The 16,444-nt window shown below is 41.0% G+C and overlaps 1 protein-coding gene across 7 annotated transcripts in view; it reads right to left on the bottom strand.

Annotated features, from left to right (window-relative positions):
• The window catches only part of CDH20 (cadherin 20), a 217,374-nt gene that overhangs the window by 55,232 nt on the left and 145,698 nt on the right, over nucleotides 1-16,444 (bottom strand). For 3 of the 7 annotated variants that reach the window (XM_009192835.4, XM_003914440.5, XM_009192829.4), the window contains exon 2: nucleotides 5,927-6,324. In XM_009192835.4, the coding sequence (XP_009191099.2) occupies nucleotides 5,927-6,172 (246 nt within the window). In that variant the 5' untranslated portion in view covers nucleotides 6,173-6,324. Of the gene's footprint in view, nucleotides 1-5,926; nucleotides 14,665-16,444 lie in introns of those variants that run through there. The other 4 variants (XM_009192833.4, XM_009192834.4, XM_021930183.2 and 1 more) reach the window with 3 other exon arrangements.

Here is a 16,444-nt window from a genome sequence, read left to right as displayed (position 1 = left end):
ACTGTTCCGAGGTGCAATATGTATCAAATAAAACCTTTTGTTCCGTGATCCTTGAAATACTCAGCACACCTGTGATCCCAGCAGGCGGCAGGTAAGCGTGCTTTAAGCATTTTAAGAAGGGACAGCAGCAGAGCTCAGGGCAGGGTGCCCCTGACTCCTGGGAGCTGGCTGGTGCCACATGGAGTCTGGGCTGAGGCTCGGGTGTGAGGCCTTCGCTTTCCGTGTGACATTCATCTTGTTGTGGCCTGACAAGACTCTTGTAAGTGCATAATGAAACTCTTTTGGAAGAAGGGTCTGGGGGAGGGCGAAAGTTCCGTGTGGATGGTGCTAGCCCTGGAGCAGCTGGCCGCGGTGGCTCAAGCCTGTAATCCCAGCACTTTGGGAGGCCGAGGTGGGGGGATCACGAGGTCAGGAGATCGAGACCATCCTGGCTAACAAGGTGAAACCCTGTCTCTACTAAAAATACAAAAAAAAATTACCTGGGCATGGTGGCGGGCGCCTGTAGTCCCAGCTACTCGGGAGGCTGAGGCAGGAGAATGACGTGAACCCGGGAGGCGGAGCTTGCAGTGAGCAGAGATCGCACCACTGCACTCCAGCCTGGGTGACAGAGTGAGACTCCGTTTCAAAAAAAAAAAGAAAAGAGCTAGGAGCACCTTTCCAGGAGGTTCGGAGCGCCGGTCTGCACGTGCAAGTGTGCACATGAGCAGGGCAGGAGAGGGAGAGGGAAGAAGGAAGCTCTCCACTTTGAGGCATGTCAGGATCTGCTTACACAGAGGTGGTTTCTGAGGCCCATACGCCTGCCCATCAGTTCGTGGTCTAGTCAGGGAAAAAAACTCGCACCTGGTTTCAGCAGGGAGAATTTGGAGTGGAGGACTGAAAGGCCAAAAGGAAGCCCGGAGGCATCAGAGAGAGAGAGAGCGCAACTCCAGGAAAAACAGCCAGTGCCCCTCTGGCTGGGGCAACACAGGACAGAGGTGGGGATTCTGGCATCTGCAGGTTTGGAGGGGAGCCCCTTGAGGCCGGGCCTGAGACCCCTGAGGAAGGAGTGCTGCCCCTTGGGCTGGGGCCTCAGGAGCTTGGAGGAGGTGTCCCTGTTCCCTGGGATTCAGACCTCTTAGAAGTAGGTGTGATGAGGAGCAAGTCACTCTTCCCTCGTCCTGCCTCCTGGGCTCCCTCTAGTACCTTCTACAGGCAGGCAGAACCTACCTGGGAGAGGAGCTGGTTGGAAGAGGAGAAATTATGGCTTGGAGAGTTTCAGCCCCAGTACCCAAAGCAGAGTGTGGAAAAGTGAGCATGGGGCTGAGAGACACCAGCTTAATAACCCATGCAGCAATGCACATTTAATATTCCGCTTTACCAGCCATAGAATACACATTTGGTTTCAAAAATTGCAAAGAACAGACATTAACAGCTTTTCTCCAAGTCACTCAGCAAATCGGCAGTGTAATAAAAATGTTTTATATTTATCCATATTTAATTCGACTAACACTGACTGTATACCAGCTATTTGGAGGAAGGTAAGAAGCTTCTGAGCAGAGTCAGCAGCACAGTTATGTATATCTTGGGAAAATATTTTTTTTCTTCCTAAAAAAATATTTTAGGCAGAATAAGACAAGTGAATGTCTCATTTATCCTAACCATTCTTTAGTCTTTAAGATCTTCAGCCAAAGGAGTAGTGAGTGATGGGAAGTACAAGCAGGTTCTGAAGAATCTTAGCTGATTGAGGATTTCGAAAACAAGAATGGTGTTCACTCCTTTTGTCATCTTTCAGAGTGCCTTGAATAGTTTCCAGAATGCAGTCAGTGCTTATAGTTTGTGGTCAGGCAGCTTCTGCATAGTTGTTAACCTCGGCATGATTTGGACCCACAGATTCGTGCACAAGCACAAGCTCTCAGCATCCCTCTCTTTGCATATGTCAATATAATCTAGCTTTAACTCGACACCGCCTTGTCCCTGGAAAGCCCAGTGTGGATTTTGTAAGGCCATACCAATTACAGCTGATAATTGTTGCCATACTCCTTTCTGAAATAAGCAAATAACTCCGGCAAGCTCTCTAAACAGACATCTTCCGGAGCTCAAGGTGACAAGCAGAATGCCCCTGGGTAAAGAGAATGAAAGTGGATATTCCCTTTCAAAAGAAAGTAACGGGGAAAAGTGTCTGAGTAAGTGAATATATGATTATCTTCTTCATGTAGAGGTAACACATGCAGGGTAAAAATCTTTGCTTGGTTGCTGGTGTGAGGATTGGATCAGATGACTATTGAGATAAATGGGTGTCTTGTATCTTGGTTGAGGTTATTTGGAAAGGGCGAGCACTAATTGTGAGTACTCAAGGGTGCTACACAGCTAAGAACTACCCAGCGTCAGAGATAAAGGGTTCAGGAAGCAGCCTGGCTCAGATTCCTGATCCCTCCTAAACACCACTGACTCCTGTGTGTATCCTCTGGGCTTAGTCTAAAGCCACTGGCCACAGACAAGGCAAGGTAAAGGAAAGCCAGGGCTTTGGGGTAGGAGCAATGTATATTTCAGCCCGGGCTTTCCCTGCTACCTTTGGTGTAACTTTGGGCAATGAACGTGAATAACCTCTCTGAGCCTAGTTCCCTGTGTTATACTCACCTCACAGCATTGTTATAATGATTAAATGATCTGCTTTGATGTGAATGTGACCGACACATAGTACTGTGGTAGTCCAATAAAACGTTAGCTACCTTTTTCTTCTGCACTCTTTGTGGCCAGTTCTGTGCCAAGTACTCAGCGTCGGGGAGATATGGACAAAGTTGGGGAGTGGCGTCTCAATTTCTACCCTTGGGAGGAGGGAATAGAGCACTAAATTGTATGTGCACATAAGTAATTACTGAAAATTGCTGAATACAAACATACTCTTTTCTTGAACTTAGCAGTGGCCATGTATGTCTATTTGGAAGAAATGTTATATAGATATGGAGAAGCTAGAAGCCTTTGGAATTCTGAGTAGGTGCAATATGTGTTCATGATAGAATTGTCTGATTTTAAGCTAAAACTTTGAGAATTTGAATGTGGCCTGATGAGCGGAAGTCAGGGCCTGTCCTGGGCAGAGCAGCAGCGTGGGCACATGTGTGGGGCCAGGGACAAACGTGGTATGTGTGGCAGAACAAGTTAAGGAGGTCCAGCTCGATTGGGATGGGGACCTGATTTGCGAAATTGTGCGAGAGGGCTGAGTGAGGGAGGAGGAAGTCCTTGAACTGTATGCTAGGAGCTCTGATAGCATTCAAGAGTTACAGTGCTTTCTTAATCAGAGGAGCAACATGATGGAAAGGGTGCTTCAGGGAGAGGAATGTGCTGAGCACCCTGGAGGAGGGACGGGAAGAGTCTCTCTACAGGAAGACAGGCAGCACCAGCTTAGTTAATCTAATCAGGGAGAACAAAGGATCATGGTCATGACAGAGCCTAGAGAGGAGGAGATGCATCCGAGAGAAACTGGCAGGGAAATATTGGCAGATATGGGGACCGATTGCATGTGAAGGATAAAGGAGATAAGGAAAGGAGAAGTCAACAAAAACTCACAGGTTTTGAGGCCAAGGGGTTTGCAGCTGCATTAGGTATTACTGAACTGTTGAGTTCCCATAATGAACTCCTTAAACTACTGTTACTGTTATCACTGTTAATACTATCGCTACTATAGTACTATTTACTACTACAGGTAAAGGATAATTAAAATTTTACTCTGGATTGAGTACTGTGCAAAGTGCTTTACATGCATTAGCTTACTTAATCCTTACTACCCAGTGAGACCTTCATTTATTAAATATCATCTTGAGCACGTTCTACAAGATAAATGCTGTGTTAGGCCTTGGGGATAATATAGGAGCAATGTTCTTGCTTTCACTGAGCTTCTAGTTTTAGTCAGAGGCTTCAGACAATAAACATGTAAATAAAAAAACAAATCAAATATGGTGGTTGTGATTAGGGCTGTGAAAGAGAGTCTAACAGAGGGGCTTGCCTTAGAGAGTGGTCAAGGAAGACATGAGAGAAGCCAGCGGAAGGGCATTTCATTATGGGGGAGCAATAAAGGCAGTGCTTGCCAGGTTGCAGGAAGTCCCGAAGGTCATACCCCTGCAACATGAGAATGAGGGAGAGAGTAGCATGGGCTGTGGGTGGGTGCCAGGAGGCAGGCTGATCCAGAAAGGAGTGGTCTTGTAAGCTGTGGGGAGGTGTCTGGAGGATTCAACGCACAGTGGGAAAACAGTGGAGAGGAGTAAGTAGAGGAGTGACATGATCTGACTTAAATTTTAAACAGACCATGGTGGAGAACAGATTGGAGGGAGGTGCGGGTGGACATGAAGAGACTGGTTGGGAGGCTAGATATTTGCCCAGGTGACAGATGATGGTGGAAGCAGGGGTAAGAGAAATGCAGGATTTGGGGTTGATTCTGGCATAGGACTAGCAGAATTTGCAGAGGGAGAGAATGTGCGGGCAGGGGAAAGGGAGGAATGATCCCCGGGTCTCTGGTTTTAGGAACTAGGTGATGGATGGGTGATGGGGCAGACTGTGTTTAGAAGAAAAAAAGAAGAGTTTCTTACTGGACACACTGCAGTGGAAAGGCCTATGAGTGAAAATTGTGGAGATGTCACATATGCAGTAGGATTTATAACCCGAAGTGGTCTAAGCCAGAGATAGAGGTTTTGCATTCACTGGCATAGACATGGCATTCAAAACTGCAGAGGTGGCGAGTTCACCCAGGGAATGAGCCTGTGGAGAAGAGGCTGGGGCAAAGCTGACAAGCCCACCAACAATTGGGGTCAGGTGGAAGGAGAGGACCCACAGACACGGCTGAGACAAAAGAAGGAAAAACGGGATTGTGAAGGTCATGGCACAGAGAGGACAATGAGTCAAGGGGAGACAGGTCATCAGTGTCTGAGGTTGTGACTGAGAGGTGTCGTAAAATGAAGCCATTGGATTGGGCAGTAGGGAGGTCTTGGGAAATAATGAAAACACAGCTTTGGGTCAGTGGTGGGGACTGAAGCCATATACCTGGGTTAAGAAGTAAGTGGACACTGGTGAAAGAGCCTGGGTAGACAACACTTGAGAAGGAACAGTTCTCTCATCCTCGTCATTCAAATTTGAGGAAGCTGAGGTGAGCAGGGCTTGGTGACCTGTCCAAAGTCACTCTAGAAATAATTGCAGGACTGGGCTTTGAACTCACCTGTGTTTGAATCTGAAACCCATGCTCCCAGCCTCTGTGCTAAACAAGAGTTTAAGTTACCATTTGAATGAATTATTTATTTTCTAATTAGTTCCTTGTCTCCTATTCTCTCACTTGGTTGCTTTCACAAAATAGTCTGTAATTAACACCCCAATAAAGTAAACATAGGAAGAATTCAGGATTAAAGATGAAATAATGATAGATTAAATCAAGAGAATTCAAATATAACATTTATAAATATATTTATTGTCTGCAGCTATCCTAAAGCACATGCTAAGATCTTCTGAAATGAAAAATGTTTTATTTTTATTTTTTTCATTAAATTTGCACCTCAGGCAATACCTCTGGAAATGCTCTGAAAAAACCCCACAAAAACACAAAGCAAAAAACCCTGTACTCTTCTTGCATTTCCAAATTTCCCTCTTCCCCATTCTATCATTCCCAAACAACAACTGCTGCCTCTTTTAGGACCTGAATAGCTCTTGCAGGGTCTGAGCCTTTTCTTCCAAATCCCAGTTCCCAGTTTTTCCCATTCATAAGAGAGACATGGACAAGGAAATAAATTTTTCCTTTCTGACTGGTATCTGACAAAGCGGAAGTTACATTTTAGCTAGGTGTCAAGTAATGTACCACTTGTTCCAGTTTCTCTCAGGCCTCAGATACAGGCTAGGTGAACTTCCATATTTAATTCATATTCAATTTCAATATCCAATACCCGGGTCATTTCTACTTGGCATTTCTTACCTTGCCGACATACAAAGGGTCAGTCCCAGTGTACTCTTCCAGAACGAAAAACTGGTTCCAAACCCAGCTCCTTTTGGACCGCTGATGTGACTGTGGCTTGTCTGACAGGAGTGCTTCTAATTCACCTTGTGGTGTTGGGGTACCCGAGAGAACGGTGGTTGTAAGGTCCATCAGTCCCCAGAAGTACAAGGACATGCCAAGTCCAAGCCAGTTCTTTGCATTGCTCATTCTACCAGAAGTCCACATGGGATTGCCAGGTTTTCAGAAAGTGGAGGAGAATTATAAGCAACTGGAACTTGAGTGTTTTCCAAATTTAAAAAAAACACACAGTTTTTATTGGACACTTACGCTTCCCAAATGAGATCCCGCTTCAAGTCAATCTGCTTGAAGTTGACTTCCTGTCAAGTTAAGGAAAACACAGTGTGATGATGTCAGATTCTTTCCTGCAGGCGGGTTGCAGGTTTTCAAGAAATGTCAGTAAATATTCAGCTTTCTACTCAATGAGTTAAAAAGTCATAACAGGTTATTGCTTTAGAAATGTGTGAGTAATAAATACTATTTTGATAATAAGACAACACATCTTGCTATAATCAATCCCAAACCTTTGGATATAGATTTGGTGGGAATAAAACTGATAAATAAATTTCTTCTCACTAGTAACTTAGCTGGAGGGTTATGCTGTATTATTGATTGGTTTGAATTAATAGTGTGCTTTTTGAAATATTTATGATTAGACAGCCTCTTAAACTCTTAAAAGCAGCATTCATTTACCAAATATAGAGCTAATAACTAATATTTCCATTAGCCCAACTGCTTTTCTTTGCTTATTAAAAAAATAGGATAATCCAACTACCCTTTTTTTTTTTTTTTTTTGTCACCCACAATGATCTTGTGCCTACGCTCTTATTGATAATGCTAGGAATCTTGGGCTTCATTTATAAGCAGCCATGGATCACTTCTCAGTTTAATCATTTTCTGAGCTCGTAGTGGATTTCAAGTTTCACACCCTGCTGCTTTGGCTCCGAAGCACTGATAGGGGCTGCTAATGTGACCTTTCTAGGATTTAAATGGTCAGTTAATCATTATATCCTTCACAACAGACTTTAAAGTGCTATTAGTCTCCTGCCTATGGGAGCAAGCTAAGAGAATGTAGTCAACAAATTTCCTTTCTTGACCTGAAGGACTCATTTAGGCAAAGGGACTTCTACCCTGGGGACACATCTTTCTCAGTCAAACTTTTGTTGCTCTGCAGTCACATTTAGCTTGTGACCTCACTCCTGGGCTTTGGCCTCATCTATCTTTTCTTCCCTTATTTGGCTTGGTTTAATGAGATGGCGTAACACTCAAGTCAACCTGTCAAAACAACCAAAATGTCTTCCTTTGGCTTAATATTTTCACTGTTAATTTGAAGAACTGCTGTCATCTGAGAACAAATGTGTGTATTTGGAGATTGCAGCTCCATGCAACTAAATAACACTTCATTTCTACAAGTGGTTTGAAGTGAATGCATTGATGCTAACTCAATTACTACCTTCCACCTGTCGTCATCAGAACTGGTTTCAGCTTCCTCTCAAATACTCATGATTGAAATTTTAAAATATTTTATAACTATTTAATACAATATGCCATTTCATTTCTGTATAAGAAATCACTTTAATGAGAAGTGATAAGGAGAAAGTAGCTGAGGAGACCGTAGAATTTTTGTAACAGAATGGGAGGCTGTGCCTCTTACGAGCTCCAGCTCTGAAGGCAGATTGATTGTTAAGAAAAAGCAAGCCAGGTGCCCCTTATTGAGGGCAATGTGTTTGCTAATAAAGAACAACGGTGCTGCTAGCAGGTGAGTTACCAAATATTCGCTGTTTTCTCTCTCTTTGGATGGTGGACATCTTCCCTTGGGAACAGAGAAACCCGGTTCATGTTTCTCTGATCCCTGTCTACAGGGAGATGTTCTGGAAGAAGGAACTTAACCCAGGAAATGAATTGATGAGAAAGATTAGTGAGACATAGCTGTGCTGTTTTAGAGACCTAGAAGGCAGACTAAAGGACATTGCCAAAAAAAAAAAAAAAAAAAAAGCCACTGCCAGAATACTGTCATTAGTAAACCATTGAAGCAACATTCTGTATATTGTAAGACACAACATATCTATAATTCCTCAAAGTGCATTAGACTTAAGAGGCAGTTTGGTTACTGGTTCTATCTTCATTACCTCTGACTTATTTACTTGTATGAATTTCAGTTTCCTCATCTATTAAGCAGGGACAGTAATACTTCCACATACCTCACTGGACCATCACAAGAATCTGATGGGATCATGCAGGCAAAAGTGCCCTGTAAATGACTAAGGTACCAACCGAACTTGAACAGTCAGATCAAGTACCTAGGTCATATGTAAAAATCATGTAGCTAAGCCAGAAATATCTATTTTATGGGCACCTTTGGGGCCAGAATTCTGAAAGGGCTTATAATGTGTATCTGCTATTTTTCAGATCTCTACATCTGTGATAAGTACCGTCTGGTACCAGATTCTGGCTCAGTCTAATTCTGTAATAACCAAACATTGGCATTCCATCTGAGGAGATTTAATGAAGGGCTAGTTATTAGAAAACTCTTCAATGGTAGAGAAAATTATTTTGTGGGTTGCGTTGATTAAAGTTAGAACTCACTCACACTCTCTCTCTCTCTCTGTATGTGTGTGTGTGTATGTGTGTGTATTCCCTTTAATATCTTTGTTTCTTACCTATATTTTGCCTAAGCACACATGTCTGTTATTTTCTCTGGCTAGTTGTAGTAACTTGCTTTGAATCTAAGAGTGCGTATACATGCATGTGTGGTACTGCAGATGTCTCCTCTCCTGCTTCCACTGGCTACATTTTATGTACAAAATGAGATTTGAGGAAATTTAAGTAGTGTCTTTTATATTCCCGATTTCTAACAAACAAGGCATGTGTTCCTGCCAATTAAAACCCCCTATCCCCCTACCTGAGGCATGATCTGAAGAGCTGAAGAAGAAGAGCCTTCTTTGAAATCTGTGATGAATATTTTCTAGGCGGTCAGGTTGCCTCTGTTTTCATCTCCCTCTCTTTTCTACTTTGGCCTCCTACACAGTAGTGCAAATTCTTACTTTCCTCCCCTCCACTGAACACGTACAAAGGTGGCTGTGGGATCTTGACCTGGGGAACCCTTGGTGATTCTCTGAAAGCCACTGGTACCTTCACACACCCAAAGTCACAAAGACCACAGTGTCATACCAACTCTTTCTGTCTTACATAACTTGATAGCAACAGTTGATGCAAAGCACTTTATTTCTGCTTCCTCGGGGATCAATGCATGAAAAAGACTCCCTGCCTAACTTTCTAGAAGGTGGAAGCTGGGTTATACAATAGTTGCATTATTCTTTTCACAATTAGAGGTGTTTTTTACAAAACAGTTCTATCAGAAATACTACTCAGTTTGCATTTAAGTGAGGTGGTTCTCATATTCATGTTTTTTCCCTACAGGATATGAATAGCAATAATGTGTTTGGGGTGGGCTAATTGCTGTTGTTCTTATAAAAGAAGATACTGATACATGTGTATTTGTATATGTAGATCTGCTTTGGAAGACTACATATGCCACATGAAGAATACATTAGTGGAAATTGACTTCTGCGTTAAATGAGTCTTTTAAAAGTTTCCCCCTCATCCTCCCTAAAGAAAGAAAACAGCTTGGTAATGAACACAGTAGGAAGAAATTAAAGTTGTACATAAAGTGTGCTCTCAGTGAATTGTTTATTTTGTTACTTAAATTCATTGTGATATTTAAAATGTAGTGGGGAGGGATGGTTACTGCTTTTTCCTTGAAATGAACTGGGCTTTTGTGGTCTTGCTCTGATTTCTTTCCTCATTATTCCAGTTTTCCTGAGCTTTTCATGGTTAATGCAAGTACTACTTAGCAAAGCTCAAATGACATCTCTGTAGAAGCAGTCAATCGACTCTGTTTGTGACTCCATATAAGAAGACGACGGGGTGTTTCAATGTTCTGATTTGGCCTAATGCCTTTAAGAGAGGTAAATGCAGACAGTAGTGTCATGGTTTTAAGAGCTAAACTTCTTAAACTTTCATTTTTACTTATAGAAAGAGCCTCAAAAATGCACTTAAAAGAAAAGAGAGACTTTGTAGAGATCTTAGATAGTACAGTGAAACATGACAGTGTACCGTAAAGTGCATCAACATTAAATCAGAATGCAACTTAATGTCATAATGCTATTCCACCTCCCAATCAAGGTTCTCGCTTGGGAAATAGCAACAAACCCGTTTTACTTAGGAATTAAAATCCTTTTGTAAACAGTGCAAAACCCCAGAGAGTGACACAGGTGGTCACGGGTGTAAATTGGAGTAAAAAGTTGTTCGTGTATTTCAATGTGTATGGTTCACAAACAACAATATTCCCATTGCAGAATCCCATAAAGAAAAAAGTTTTAGTGCTTCTGTAAATACACTTTCAACATTCCTGGATTTGTTTGTGTATGTTTGTGCTACTGACCAAAGTCCATCACTAGGGGTCTGTCTTGGACAGGGTGGGTAGTATGGTTTTATATGCTGAAAGGGGACACAGTTCTCTGAACGGAAGTTGTTTTCATTTACTAAGTTTTTATTATATTTCTTCTGTACTCTATACATAAGGATTTTAACTCCTAATCTAAGTGGGTTTGTTTCTGTTTCTCAAGAGAGAACCTTGATTGGGAGGTGGACTAGCCCTATGACATTGAGCTGTATTCTGATTGAATGTTGATGCACCTTATGATACACTGTCATGTTTTGTTGTAATAGCTAAGATCTCCATAAAGTCTGTCTTCTAAGTGCATTTTTGAAGCTTTTTCCATAAGTAACAGTGATAGCTTAATTTTCATTTACTACAGAGGTTCTATCCATCACAGTTTCTTCTGGGACAGTCATTAGGTGAATGGAAGCTCCATGGCCCTTTTGTGGTCATCAACTCACCAGCCCACCCAAAGCCACCCATCTGTGGAGGCAGCCAACTCTCAGCAGGGCCAGAAGAGGTAGTCCAGGTACTAGATTGGCTGAATTTTAAGTTGTACTCTCACTTCCACTCCCCTACCTAACCCTCACCTGCCTCACCACACCCCTCCTCCCAACTTAACCTTTCTGAAGTAAGATATATCTTAAACATTAATGTTTACTTATTTAATGTTCTCATAGTAGGCCTCCCTCACTCCTCAGAGAAGCTGTTAATATGTTGATGGTGTATGCAGAACTGAGGGATTACAGTATTACATTTTTAAGAAATTGAACAGAAGAAGAAAAATAATACTTAATTTCCATGGAGATTTCTTAGAAAAGATGGTCACCACTCTTGCTTATTCTAATTTTCATTATTTATCTTTCTATGAATTCCTTCTCCACCAAGTTCCTCAAAAATGGTGGCACTCCCGAGCCTAAAGGTTCAGCTGTTATCATGTTCACTCAGGCCATTGCCAGTTCTCTGAAATCTTCCCTTTCCCACCACTCCTACTTATTTTCCCTCTCCTTCCCACCACCCTACTAGTTTATGTGAGAGTGCTGTTTTCTAAATGAAACTGGGAGCCGTAAATGGAAGTATGGAGTGGATGTGGGTGAGGGGAAGGTACACAGTAGCTTAATTGAAGTTTAGGAACAATATCTCATTTTGTATAATGGTAGGGATGTGCATATGTGTGTGTATGTGTGTGTGTGTGTGTGTGTGTAGTAGAGCAAAAAAAAATTGGTAGTAAGCTTGAATTATATAATTAAGAGCCCTGGGTTTGAAAAACTTGGTCAGTCCCATAATAAAACTTGCCGTATGTTACCTATATACATGCTGACCCTCTAGCTATGAATTCCCTAGCTTGGGTCATAAATAAAGGCATTTTCACTTTAGAAATCCTTGCTCTAGAGTTCATGCCCAATTCCTCTGTGCTTTTCATTCTTGTTATAATCAATTTTTGCAGTTCAGGGTGCCCTGTCTTTCTTTCCCTATCCACCAAGGCTGGCAGATAGTTTCTTACTGATCCTTTCACCCATACTTAGTATCTGGTAAATGTTTTAATCCTTAAGGAGTCAGGAAGTTTTTGACCTACTTTACCCTTCCTCCAGTTTTCACTTTTAATCAAGCTAATGAAACTATAGCCCAGTCTGTGGGCAATTTCTCTGACTACAGTTAGACAAGAATGATCAATTTTGATTTCTGAGACTTGTTCCACATGCCTACTAATTTCTCGTTTTATGTGACATTTATAATTGCATTAAATCTGTGCTCATTCTTCATAGAAAGCTTGTATTTAAAATGAAATTATGTAGCTAACATTCTTTGATAAGAAGTTGCAGGTAATTGCTACTCAGTGTTTTTTCTTATGACTTTGCCTTTGTACAGCGTTTTAGGAAGTTAGGAAAATCCTGTAGTTTTCCCTGGACCCATAAAAAAATAATTCACAGGAAGAAGATTTTTTGGCAAAGGTAAGTTTGCTGCCTAAACGTCAGACTTAAATCTTGAGTATCAATATGTTTGATCAAAGAATGGATTGCAAAGCCAGACAAACTTTAGTGAGTTTCAGCCCTACCACTTACTAGCTATGTAATCTTGAACAAGTGACTTAAACTCTTTACGTCTCTGTTTGTCATTTACAAACTGGAGGTAATTATAGACTCTGTCTCACAGGGTGATTGTAATTAACTGAGAAAAAAAAAATATGAAACTCTTAGACATTTGAGAGATGGTTAAAGTCTTGTGCCTGAACAATAGTAGATGCTCAATAGATACTGGTTTCCTTTTCTTCCTTCAAGGAGTTTACAGTTTAGGAGGGAGATATTACCATTAATCCTAGTGATAGAAATAATAATAGGAATAGGCATAGGTATAAATACCATTATTAACAATAATAGTGTAGCAGCAGCAGCAATAACAGAAGCAATAACAGCAGAGGTAATGACATGGAGTGTTTATGCCAGGCTGTATCAGGTAATTTACATTTACTTTGTCATTTAATCTTTATAAGAATTCCACATTAAATGTTTTATTTCCTCATTTTACAAAGAAACAAACAGTAGTGTGCTGGGGTCAGCTCCTATCACCTTTCACCACAGCCTCTCAATGCCTCAAAGCCTCTCACTTTCAAGGCCTCTCAATGCCTTGAAATTGGCCATGGTGTATTTATACCATGGGTATTGGCAAATGCTACATAGGAAGAGGATGAACTGGAATTCTTCCTCAGAGCGACTATACAAGATGTGCTTAGTACGTGACTGACTGTGGCACAGATCTGTTGGTGATGAGGGTTTACAGGACCCCGTAAAAACAAAATGCTAGGCCAGATCAGAAAAGGGAGAAATGATTTCCATCAGGAGGATACGGGCTTAAGGGAACCTATAAACTAGACCCCGAAAAATAAAAGGGCATTCCAAGTTAAAGAAAACGCAGATACCATGGTGCAGATACAGGATGCAAAGGACCTGTCTGGGAGAATAATAATAATTTAATTTGCTTAGAGAATAGGGTCACTTCAAGAGACTGAGGAGGGATGAAAGAGGCAGGAAATCCAGACAAAAACCACTAGCTAGGAGCTGGAGATACTGGATTGAAGTATTTGGAATATACTTGATAGTTCATAGTGAGCAACTGAAGGTTTTTGAGCATGCCAAAGTAATGTTGGGCCAGGCGTGGTGGTTGACACTTGTAATGATAGCACTTTGGAAGCCTGGGTGTGGGGAAGATTGCTTGAGGCTAGGAGTTCAAGACCAGCCTGGGCAACAGTGCAAGATCCCGTCTCTATTTAAAAAATATATATGTAAAAAAAAGTAAAGTTAGTATGATACTAATGTATACGGGCAATGGCATCCGAGGCCATATAAATGTAAAGGAAAAAAAAAAGAAGAAAAAGGGGAACAAAGTCATGTTGATAAATCTCTGTTTAGTAGTGTTTCTGGAGAGAAGGTGGGAAAATCAGTTGAGAGTTCAGGGAAAATTGGTGAGGAGGACTTCAACCAAGGATCCAGGGGAGGGAAGAATTGGCCAGATGTCTGAAACATCAAGGAGGCAGAGTCTCTAACACTTGCAAACTAACTGGATAAGAAGAAAAGTGGGAACTGGACAAGATGAAGCAATCATGACTTAAACTTCTGTGCCTGGGATGGGGCAGGAAGTTGGGAGGAGGTGCTAGTTAGAGCCAAGGTGATAAATTTGGTTTTATATGCAGGAATAAAAATTTCATCGTTCTACGTCTGATTAGTTAAAGAGGCAGGAACTTTCTCTTTTTAGTCCAACACTTCAAAGTGGCTTGGGGCATAACGAATGTGAGCTTCTTTCTCTTAGAGCACATCTCACCCCTCCCTGAGATACAGCTCTGAATCCAGCCTTCCTGTCCTGGTGCTGTACCTGGATGTGACTTTTCTGTGGCTAACCTGGTAAAATTTATCTTTAACTTCAACTTAGCTAGGATTTTTTTGATTTGTCCATTTCTCGGATCTTATTTACTTTACACAATCTCCTGTAACACTAGAATAGTGGGTGTGTTATTTTTCATTCTTCTAATGTGTACGAAATGAACACCTAGAAGACCACTAGCTAGGAGCTGGGGATATTGGATTGAAGCCTTTGAAATAAGCTTGATAGTTCATAGTGAACAAATGAAGGTTTTTGAGCATGCCAAAGTAATGTTGGGCCAGGCATGGTGGGTTCATACTTGTAATCCTAGCACTTTGGAAGGCTGGGTATAGGGAGAATTGTTTGAGGCTAGGAGTTCAAGACCAGCCTGGGCAACAGGGCAAAACCCTGTCTCTCTTTAAAAAATATATATGTAAAAAAATTAATATGATACTAATGTATATGGGCGATGGCATCTGATGCCATATAAATGTAAAGAAAAAATAAAAGGGCAGTCTGTTCAAGAAAAAGAAAAATTTACCTTTTAATGCCCTAACAAAACCAAAAATCTTACTGATGTTTATTATGTATCTTGTTGAAGGAAAGTAAAATCTTGTCTTCTAATACATGCTTTCAGGAAAAGAAATCTCTTTTGGAGCATAGTGTATCATTTGGAATCAGGACATCGTGGTTTAAGACCAGTTCCAGCTCTGCCACTCGATGTGTGACATCCAGTATATTGCTTAATCCTTTTGAGCCTCAAATATGAGAAGAATAATCTTCTTTAAAGGAGTATTGCAGATTATCGTGACCTAATACTATAGATTAAGTTTTGTGTGTGTGTGTGTATATATTTAACTTCTTATGTGTTTCCCTTTTTATCTATCTTCTCAAAGCAGTTTGTGCATTTTCTTTCCTGGCACTTCAGTATTCTGTATTGTAATTATATACTTGTTTGTTTTTCCTCTATATTGTAAGCTCTTTGAAGACATAGGTAATGCCTTTTATCCATGTGTCTGCGGGCAGTACTTGGCACATACTAGGTGCTCAGTAAATATTAACTGTCAATGTATTTTTAAATGGCAAAAAAGTATTTAACAGTTTAATGTTATTCTTTCTGCCTTCAGGCTTTTACTTTGATTTAATCAGTGTATTCCCATACTGAGTTTAATGTCTGTTCACACCTGCAGCACATTAGTGAACATATTAAGAGGCAGAGATAAAGACAATACAAAGTCAACAAAAGTCAAGAAAGCAGTGAGTTTTCACAAATGCTATTTTTGTTCTTGAACAGAAAACATAATCCTTATGTGTCAGAAGTCTTCTAGAACTGTGGCATCACTTGTAAAGTTAAAGCATCATTTGCAGAAATACTTGGAAATCTTATGAGGAAATTGGGATTGAAAAATTACAGTGACCTATTTGAAAGGAAAATAAATCTTGGGATCCAAGATCTCTAAGTTAAAGGGAAAAGTAAATCTAGAGACTACTTAGGGCAAACTTGCCTCCCATCCTATTCGAAGTCATCTCTCTGATCACTGAGATAAATGCATATATGATTTCCTCCTTTGAAAAGACTAATGAGAAACTCAAAAGAGTGTAGCCATTTGTCTCTCACCTGTCTGTGACCTGGAAGTCCCCTCCCTGCTTCGAGTTGTCCTACCTTTCTGAACAGAACCAACGTTCATCTTACATATATTGATTGATGTCTTATATCTCCCTAAAATGTATAAAATCAAGCTGTGCCCTGACCATCTTGGGCACATGTTGTCAGGACCTCCTGAGGCTATGTCACAGCACGCGTCCTCAACCTTGGCAAAATCAACTTTCTAAATTAACCAAGACCTGTCTCAGATATTCGAGGTTCACACCTAATAATATATAATATTGTTAAGTTAAAGGGATGTGACCATCAAAGTTATCTCTGATGGCTTAGATTTTAACTTTCTTAATTTGGGGGAGGGAGGGTGATATGAGAAGATCTTTTTTCCTCTAATTCTTTTCAAGGTCAGCCTCCACCTGTTCTTTGGTAATTCCCTTTTTCTTGAACCTATAATCTCTTCATTAGTCCAATCCTCAGTATAAGACTATATTTACATCTCCTTTTAGAGTGTTTTTATTCTACCCTTACATTTCAATGACAG

This window comes from Papio anubis, chromosome 19 (assembly GCF_008728515.1).
Source record: "Papio anubis isolate 15944 chromosome 19, Panubis1.0, whole genome shotgun sequence".
Lineage (NCBI taxonomy): Eukaryota > Metazoa > Chordata > Mammalia > Primates > Cercopithecidae > Papio > Papio anubis.
The sequence above is the reverse complement of the archived record's forward strand: the minus strand, read 5'-3'. Positions and strand labels throughout refer to the sequence as shown.